Here is a 10000-nt window from a genome sequence, read left to right as displayed (position 1 = left end):
ACACACACACACACACACACACACACACACACACACACACACAAACACAGAGAGAACAGAATGCTAGCCAAGTTGTTACATCACAAGGTCAGAGTTCAGTTCCTGACCTCTAGTGGAGTGGAGTGGTGTGCGTGCGACCGTGCGTGCGACCGTGCGTGCGTGCGTGCGTGCGTGCGTGCGTGCGTGCGTGTATACAGTAGGGGCCCTATTTAGTATTTTGGGCCCCTAACTAAACTGTGACCATAATATAGAACTGTGTTCCCAGTATATGGCAGATGAAAGCACATTAGATTTAGAGTCGTTTAAAACTTGCTTCAAATGAAGTTCATCGAGATTTAAGTTTCATAAATAATTCCGACAAAATGTACCTCTTTTTTTTACCAAAGATTTAATACCAATGTTATAATGACATATTTATATTCCAGAGATGATTTGAACCATGTTTTTCATTCTTCCATGTGGGTTATGTGTTATATGTGTGTCTTCCAGGCAGTGGCTTTGGCAAGAGAGCCAAAGAGTTGTGTACCGAGCGAGACTTCTTCATGAGGATGAAATGCACCGTGACCAATAGAGGGCGCACCGTCAACCTCAAGTCAGCTAATTGGAAGGTATATAGGGTCCCTTTTTATGGTTACGGCATTATTATTATTATTATTATTTTTTATTAATTCTTTTTTTCTTTTTTTTTTCTTTTTTTTTCTTTATTTCTTTATTTCTTTATTTCTTTATTTCTTTATTATTATTATTATTATTACATTTACACGGGCCATTGTTTCTTACCATTGGAACACCCTGCTGTGAACAGCACTTTAAAGGTATATTCAGTGATTTCACTTAATTAATTCAAATATCACTTTTTTTTTTTTTGTGATAATCCTCTCTACTATAGAGTGTGCTGACCATATAAGGAGTTCCTCCCTGTCCCCCAGTTAACCCCTGGGGGGGGTCAAAAAACCTTATAGGTTTCGTTTTTTGGCTCTCTATCCTGATTGGATGAAAGGCTTAGGTCCCAGCCAAAAACGAAACCTAAGGTTTTTTTTGAGTGAAATCACTGAATATACCTTTAATTGTTATTATTATTATTATTATTATTATTATTATTATTATTATTATTATTATTATTATTATTTCTTTTTTATATTATTATCTGTATTATTATTATTATTATTATTGTTCTTGTTATTGTTATTAGTGCTATTGTTATTGTTGTTATTATTATTATTATTATTATTATTATTTCTTGTTTCATTTATTTTCTTTACTGACTAATTTAGTTTTTCCTGCACCCCAGTTGGCCTTGCATCGACTATAGGGATGTACATACATGGTTAACCATGACGCTACCACGGAATCTATGATTCAACGTAACAATTAAAGGAGTAATTCACTCAAAAACGTTACATATTTGCAGTCTCCTATACTGACTATCGGTTCATCCTATCGGTTCATCGGATAAATCCAAGGATTCATGGGGTGGGTATAATTGATTTTGGGTCAATTGAAGTACTCCTTTAAGGGGGCTGTTATCTTGGCGTTCATTTTAAAGAGCTCTGGATTTTTAAAACAACGAAAAGGCAAGACAGATGACTCTTTCATTTGATTTCAACGTCATTTTCCTTGCATATAGGCTCTGTTGCATGTGCTGTCATTCTTGGAATGCGTCTATACGTGATTATCTGCACTGCGCTTATCCCATTTTGGGGCGGGAACCCCTTTTGGCGTTAGCATCATGTTATGCTTTAGCTATTGAAAAATAGCAGATCTACAAGCTCATAGCTTGTAGGTCTGCTATTTTTGAACGACTGACATAGAAACAAAGCTTTTTCAGAAAACTGTCGGGATGTAGTAGAAGACATTTTTTAGAATCTGATCTCGGGTCAGAATGGAAAACTGTCGGGATGTAGAAGTCATTTTTTTAGAATCTGATCTCAGGTCAGAACGGGTTTTAATTATCCTCCTGTCCCCTCCCCGCAGGGGCTGCACTGCACGGGCCACCTCAAGATGTACAGCGGCTGCCCCCCTCGCGTGCACTGCGTCTTCAAGGAGCCTCCGCTCATCTGCGCCGTCCTGCTGTGTGAACCCATCCCGCATCCGTCCAACATCGACACGCCGCTGGACAGCAAGACCTTTCTCAGCCGTCACAGCATGGACATGAAGTTCACTTACTGTGACGAAAGGTAGGTAAACGCACGCGGGCGCGCACACGCACGCGCACGCACACACACACGCACGCACACGCACACACACACTAGAGCTCTTCGTGGGGGTCCCCCTGATTCAGAAAAATGCTCCGGCAGCCGGGCCGCACGGGGTCCAGATCCGTGTTTCATCACCGTAATAATCACAATACTGGTTTCCCTTTTCTATTATCTCCGTATGATTAGACTGACCTGGGATCAGATTGTTATCGGCAATATAGGAGTTGGAGCTGCCAGTTGCAGTGAGAGCGGAGAGCACGCACCGACTTATTGGTATATTATGCCACGGTGCCACATGTTTTCATCCAGGTGAAAACATGCCATTTGATGTCATTGTCTCTTATTGTATAGGCTGCTATGTGCATATAGTTATATGAACTAACATCAAATTCGACACCTATGCACTGCACACACAGAGACACACACAGAGGGAGGGCGAAATCCATTTGACCCGACCGCCGCGTCGGAACCACGGACCGACCGGCAAATGGATTTCGCCCCTCGCTGCACAAACCGCTGCATTTTGACAAAGTCTGGAAATAATAGCCACAAACCCAAGCAAAACATGCCCCGTGCATGCACACACACACACACACACACACACACATCAAGACACACACCTCCTCCTGCTGAGTGAATCCGTTTAGTTTTGGCAGGAGAAGCCAATGAGCACGGAGATGACATGTTAAACGCTTAAATAAGCGTCTCTCTCGCGCGAGGCGTACAGACCTCTATACTATAGCCTGGCTTCATGGCCAGACCGAACGTGGATTCACTCGCGGCCTCCTCCCGTGGTATCAGTTTGGACTTCGGCCCATGATATGGGCAGCTTGGAAAGTATATATACCGTAGTTGTCTTGACAGACGGACTATAGTCTGCTCCCCCGTGCTTGAAAGATATACCCGCGCTAAAAAAAAACCCAACAAGGTCTGTTTAGTTTCTACTTTCTTTCGTGAGCGATATATCTTGAAGTATATAGGGCTGTATTTTGCGTGTCTTAAGGACCAGGTCTTATTCCCTAACTTGAGTAAACTAAAGACCTTGGAGGCGTGATCATCAATGCCATTTGGCTATTCTGAGTGGCCAAAAGAGCATTGATCACACGCCTCCAGGTCTTTAGTTTACTCAAGTTAGGGAATAAGACCTGGTATACTTAAGACACGCAAAATACAGCCGACACTGTACGACACCTTAAAGCAGTTTTTATCGTTTCTGGGGAAACCTTTAAACGTGTTTTGTCAAGCCATTGTTGTTTTGAAAGTACCGCAGCATATGTACAGTACAGTACAGTATGTTATGTCACCATATACACATGGACACACACACACACACACACACACACACACACACACACACACACACACACACACGCACGCACGCACGCACACACACACAGAGTAGCACTAAAATGCGATGGCGGACGGACGGACGGACGCATAACAATATCAAGCTGCTTATCAAAATATCAAAATGCTCATTGTCAAGAGTTTAATTTTCTTTTTAACCTATGACCTATAACCCTGATAAAAGTAAGTAAAATAACTAATGTATGTTTTTTTTTGAAGATTAGAATGTTTTATTCATTATTGTGAAAGATATCCCCCAAATGTAAATTATTAATTTATTGTTATTATTTTAATAATGATTATAAATGTGCATACAATTTGCAAAAAAATAAATAATAACAACTATTTTTTTTTACATAATTTCCTAGTAGTATTAAAGTAGTTGTATGTTCCGAACATGAAAGTGCCACATCCAAAACATGGTTCCATGGTCTTCATCACTAACTCGCACTGTGTGAGCCATTTTGGATAAGAAATGCCTAAATTGTCATTTATTCATATACTGTTCCTGGAATATGAAGGCACCGAAAACTCATGACCATTTACACAGCCCTCGCCTAGGAATGTTAATTTCATAACCGTGTCTAACACCCATTCCTTAAGACCCGCTTAAAACCGTAATCTGTAATGTAACTCATGTGGACTGCTTGGACTGAGTTATTGAAAACGTTGCAGATGAATTAGAATAGTTGAATGAGGAGATTATTGCAGTGGGCAGCAGCACTATTACTGAGGCACATCATGGCTGTCAGGGACCGTCCATGTCTGCAATGTCCCGTGTCAAAATAAATCCAGGTACTTTATGTGAGACCTTTTTATTTTTCATCCCATTCATTTCATTCCCATGAATATTTTTCATTTTTCACTTTTCACACCACGCATGCACGCACGCACGCACGCACGCACGCACGCACGCACGCACTTGGACTTTTGACAAGAGCAACGGAAGGAGATTAACTTGTTCTTGAAGCAGATTGAGGGAATGAGGGATGAGAGGGAGTATCAACTATCTCTATCGCTCTTTCTGATTTACAAATCGCACATGAAGCCCTTTGAAGTCTAAAAGCTCCGTGAAGAACTGATGATAATGAGCGTCTCTGTGTGTGTGTGTGTGTGTGTGTGTGTGTGTGTGTGTGTGTGTGTGTGTGTGTGTGTGTGTGTGTGTGTGTGTGTGTGTGTGATATATATATATATATATATATATTATTTTGCTGTGCTAGTGGCAAGGCTCTATATATAAGGATGGCAATGTTGATCAGTTTCTCTGTCCAGCCAGCCATTCTTCTGCCACTTTTAGTCCCTATAACAACATATACCTCAAAAACGACTGGCTGGATTACTGTGGAAATTGCTGTGCACCTTCCCGGCCCAGATAATGAACCAGGCTGATGATTCCTCTATATAGCGCCATGACGCTTCAACCTTCGCTCACAATCTAATAACCACATATTATCGGGATGAATGTTTACTGCATGTTGGTGAACTGAACGCATAGCCCTTTTCCACTATATAGCACCGCAACGTGTATAGTTGGGTGTAAGGAGCAGCTGGGATTTAAATTTGGTATAGGGTAAATGTTTAGTCAATTGTTAATTAGTGCGTGTGTGTGTGTGTGTGTGTGTGTGTGTGTGTGCGAGCTACACTTCCTAACCATCTGTCCATTGTACCAAGACATCAGAGACACATACTTCCCACAGATTACAACCACACACGGAGATTTTGAAAACATGACCAATGACAAAAAACTCCCATATCTGCTGGGCGAAGTACAACAATGTGCAAACACAGCAGCAAGATTTGTGAGTTGCTGTGATAGGAGAAGGATATCAAATGGAACACAACCACCCTAAAGACTAATCATTGTGTGTGTGTGTGTGTGTGTGTGTGTGTGTGTGTGTGTGTGTGTGTGTGTGTGTGTGTGTGTGTGTGTGTGTGTGTGTGTGCGTGTTGCAGGGTGACAGAGTTGATGGGCTATAATCCAGAGGACCTACTTGGTCGTTCCATCTACGATTTCTACCACGCCCTGGACTCAGACACTGTCATCAAGACTCACCAGAACCGTGAGTACACGCACACACACACACACACACACACGCACACGTACGCACGCACGCACGCACGCACGCACGCACACACAACTTTACATCTTTCGGACTAATGCGCAGAATAGGAACACTGCGGAGTTCAATGTGATTAAATGCATTAAGCCTGTAACAATAATAATAATAAAACTTTATTTGTATAGCACCTTTCATGACAGCTCAAAGTGCTTTACGGAGCAATGGAGAATAAAAGAAAAGCGAGGCAACGACGTTACAAAACAAGCAGTAATGCAATACAGTGAGGACATGGATAACACAAAAAAAATAAAAGATCAATTAAAAGCAATGCTGTATGCTGAGCTTTAGAAATGTCTACAGAGGCTGCCTGACGAAGGTATACAGTGGGAGCTTGTTCCCATGCCGAACAATGGCAGACATATGTTTTATGTATGTGTAGGCTACTTCAGGTTTGCCTGTGTGTGCATGTGAGTATACTGTAACAGCACATGCTTTTGAGATGCATTTTATTCTATTAAGCATGGCCAGTGTTTGCCTGATAAGACTTACACGTCTGGCATGAGTGCGTGCGTGCGTGCGTGCGTGCGTGCGCGCGCATGCATGCGTGCGTGCGTGCGTGCGTGCGTGTAGTGCTCTGAAGTGTCATGGTCTGTGTCTTCAGTGCCAGCTCTATATCATTAGGTCTTTGTGAAAGCGGTGAAACAGGACAGGAAAGGAGGTGATGTGATTTAGGTCTTCAAACCAAAATATTGAAAAAAAATAAGTTGACAATAATCAGTGTATTGAATGTGTGTGTGTGTGTGTGTGTGTGTGTGTGTGTGTGTGTGTGTGTGTGTGTGTGTGTGTGTGCGTGCGTGCGTGCGTGCGTGTGTGTGTGTGTGTGTGTGTGTGTGTGCCGTGCGTGCGTGCGTGCAAAGAATAATTAATAAGTCTTAACACTATAGTCTTACAGGCAAAGTGCAATTTTGTGTGTTACTGTAACCCTTACATACATGAAACCCTTAAATACATGACTTCAACTACAGTATGTCTGCTCAATTAACAGGCTCTCTTTCCTTCCATATGTCCTTCCAAATACTTGCTCACACGCACGCACGCTCGCACACACACACACACACACACACACACACACACACACACACACACACACACACACACACACAGGCATACAGCTAGCTCCAACGGGACTAATATTGTAACATGCATTCACCCTGTGCTGCTTATAATGTTGCCCTGACTTCCTCCATGCGTGCTGTACACACACGCACGGTGCACGCACGCGCGCGCACACACACACACACACACACACACACACACACACACACACACACACACACACACACACACACACTAGCGTTCCTTAGAGCCTGTGACCTCTTCTTCGTCTTGATTCATTCCCACGCCATTACTGGACTTTAGGTTACAGCCAGAACCTCTTTTTTTCCTCAAATCTCTTCGAGACATTTTTCACTCACAAATCAATCTGCTAGTTATTGTAGGTTCAAAGATCTCGCAAGCATTCCTGTTTTATTTAAGTAGGGGTTTTGCAAGTTTATTTTCATTCAAGTAAAAAAAAAAAAAAAAAAAAAGGCCTATGAGAGGCATTCGACATTGTCACAGCGAGTTTGAGCTCTTGAACGGCAGGGTGTGTTGCGACGTGTTTAAGAGTGTTGCAAGATAACCAGTGTTTTAAGAGAACTGCAAACGGTACTGACACAAAACTATAGCAGGGTGTATACAGTTAACAGTTTGATGTGCGCACTGAAAATAGCGGAGGTCTTGGAGCCACACAGATCTATACAAGCTCATCGCGTGCCACCGAGTGGCGCGCTTACGAGCTTGTAGGTCTGCTGTTTTCAGAAAACTGGAGGATTCAGAAGACCTTTTTTAAAGTTTCGAGGTCAGGATATACTCTGACGTCCCAGTTATGTTACCCTGCTCGATGGGAAAAGCAGCTTTTCTGATGAACAAACCTGCAGTCAAAACATCTTACATATCTCAAAACGAACCAGAATGCGCCTGTCCCTGCTGTCATGTATTTATTTAAAAAATGCATTATCATGGTGTATTTTAAAGTGTTTTTTAAAATGAAATTTAAAATGCATTTTAAAAATGCATTATTATTGTGTATTTTAAAGTGTTTTTTAAATGCATTTTAAAATGCATTTTAAAAAATGCATTATTATGGTGTATTTTAAAGTGTTTTTTAAAATGCATTTTAAAATGCAATTTAAAATGCATTTTAAAAATGCATTATTATGGTGTATTTTAAAGTGTTTTTTAAATGCATTTTAAAATGCATTTTTAAAAAATGCATTATTATGGTGTATTTTAAAGTGTTTTTTAAATGCATTTTAAAATGCATTTTTAAAAAATGCATTATTATGGTGTATTTTAAAGTGCCTGCGTCTCCTCTGCAGTATGCACCAAGGGCCAGTCGGTGAGCGGTCAGTATCGCATGCTGGCTAAGAACGGAGGCTACGTCTGGGTTGAGACCCAGGGAACCGTCATCTACAACACCCGCAACTCTCAGCCGCAGTGCATTGTCTGTATCAACTATGTTCTCAGGTGAGAAATGGCTGCAGGGGAAACTAAAAGCGTGGTTCTATTATTATACTGAACCAAATGGTATAACAAGACAACTCACCCCGTTTCTGTTTTCCTCCCAGAATTTTCCCCAGTTGAGGGGTGGGAGTTTAGAGTATATATACTCTAAGGGTGGGAGAGGCTGGACAGCTATAAACTTTCATGACAGCCCAAGTACAAATATGATTTATGAAAAGCTACTACAGTGAAGTCTGTTCACAGAAGTTGTCGTAGGATATGTGGAGATTATCTGACGAGGTACCATTTGAGTGGGCAAAACCTTACATACAGTATACTAAATAATACTAAATTGTTTATAGGGTCAATATAAGTAAAATAATATAGCCTTTCCACAGGAGTATCTTTTTATATTTTTCCAAAAAGAATACAAACAGCCAATGGCATATTACAAAGTGAAAAATCCGCGAGGGAAAACGGGCAAGCATGCACCGGGGTGAGTTGTCCAGTATTCAACCAAACAGGATTCCTTCATCAGGAACTGTGACATTATGGCGATATAGCCATAATATATCACTGCAGAGCTCATGTCTGATGCAAAAAATGTTAATTGTCTCCACCAGGCCGAAGGCATGGGGAGAGAGTATGTTTTGCACGTCCGTCCGTCCGTCCGTCCGTCCGTGTGTCCGTCCGTCTGTCTGTGAACAGCTAATCTCCGGCACCGTTAACCCGGTCGATGCCAAATTTCGCACACACACACTCCCTGGATGCCAACGATGACATTTCCAGAACGGCCTGTTATAGCGCCACCAGGAGGCCAACTTTTGAAAAACACATCTTTTGATATTACTCCTCCAGATGTCCAAAAATCCAAAAATCCCGCAAATCGTCACACACTATCTCTATAATCATGTTTTATACATTTCATATTTCCATCCTAATTGGCTAACATTGGCTTCCCAAGTTTGCAGGATTGGCCCGTTTGAAACAAAACGCCTCGAATCATGAGCCCAGCGTGCAATTTACGTGAAATCTTTCACAGACTGTCCTACTGGGCTGAGGAATATTATCCAATCCTTTTCACATTGGCCTGTTATAGCGCCACCAACAGGTGGATTTTTGCAAAATACATTTTTGGTACAAAATGCCTCAAATCATCCAATTGGTGTATAGGAACAAATGGCACCCTTTTCACATTGGCCTATTATAGCGCCACCAGGAGGCCACATCCTGAGCTGGCCTGGTGGAGACCTCTCCCCGAAGGGGCACTTTATCTAGTTTAATTCTAAAATAGTGTTGAAAAATTTGAAACAATTTTACAATTTACAATATAGGCATTTGGCGGACACTTAATCCAGAGACAGTAAGCATGAACATCCGACTAACAGTAGAATATCTGTACAATAAAACTAAGGGCCGATTCATACTCCTATTTTAGAGCTGAATAAAAGTCGGTTCGGCGCTGTAGAGCCTACAATGTGACGTCATTTGAGGTTCGGGGGGGGGCGGATACCGTCCTAAAGTCGGCTCTTCGGTGCTACTGAAATTTTCTGATGAGCCGAAATCATTTCGGCACTACAGCGCCGAAACAGCGGTAAAATAGGAGTATGAATCGGCCCCAGGAGTCTAAATCTACAAGATTAGCTATACACCACCAAGATACCCATGTACCTAAAGTCTACAAATATACAAATAATTAATCATGGTGTCGTCCACAGTAACAGTTATCGTATTATTGACTTGATTTTCAATCAATCAATCAATCAATCAATCAATCATGTCTATACATAAAAGGCTAATCTACTTGGGATTCAAACAGTAATTTCTCTGTCTATAACGACCGTCATTGCT

The 10000-nt window shown here is 41.6% G+C and overlaps 1 protein-coding gene across 3 annotated transcripts in view; it reads left to right on the top strand.

Annotated features, from left to right (window-relative positions):
• Positions 1-10000, top strand: part of epas1b (endothelial PAS domain protein 1b) — an 88458-nt gene that overhangs the window by 68647 nt on the left and 9811 nt on the right. For all 3 annotated transcript variants that reach the window (XR_013965227.1, XM_080781465.1, XM_080781466.1), the window contains 4 exons: positions 490-608; positions 1975-2177; positions 5499-5605; positions 8026-8173. Coding sequence is in view for 2 of the 3 variants with exons in the window: in XM_080781465.1 (XP_080637591.1) it covers positions 490-608; positions 1975-2177; positions 5499-5605; positions 8026-8173 (577 nt within the window). In the remaining variant the exon portion in view is untranslated. The remainder of the gene's footprint in view (positions 1-489; positions 609-1974; positions 2178-5498; positions 5606-8025; positions 8174-10000) is intronic.

Source organism: Protomyctophum bolini, assembly GCF_963924005.1.
Source record: "Protomyctophum bolini genome assembly, chromosome: 14".
Classification (NCBI taxonomy): Eukaryota; Metazoa; Chordata; class Actinopteri; order Myctophiformes; family Myctophidae; genus Protomyctophum; species Protomyctophum bolini.
Note: the sequence above shows the minus strand (reverse complement) of the source record. Positions and strands in the feature narration are given on the sequence as shown.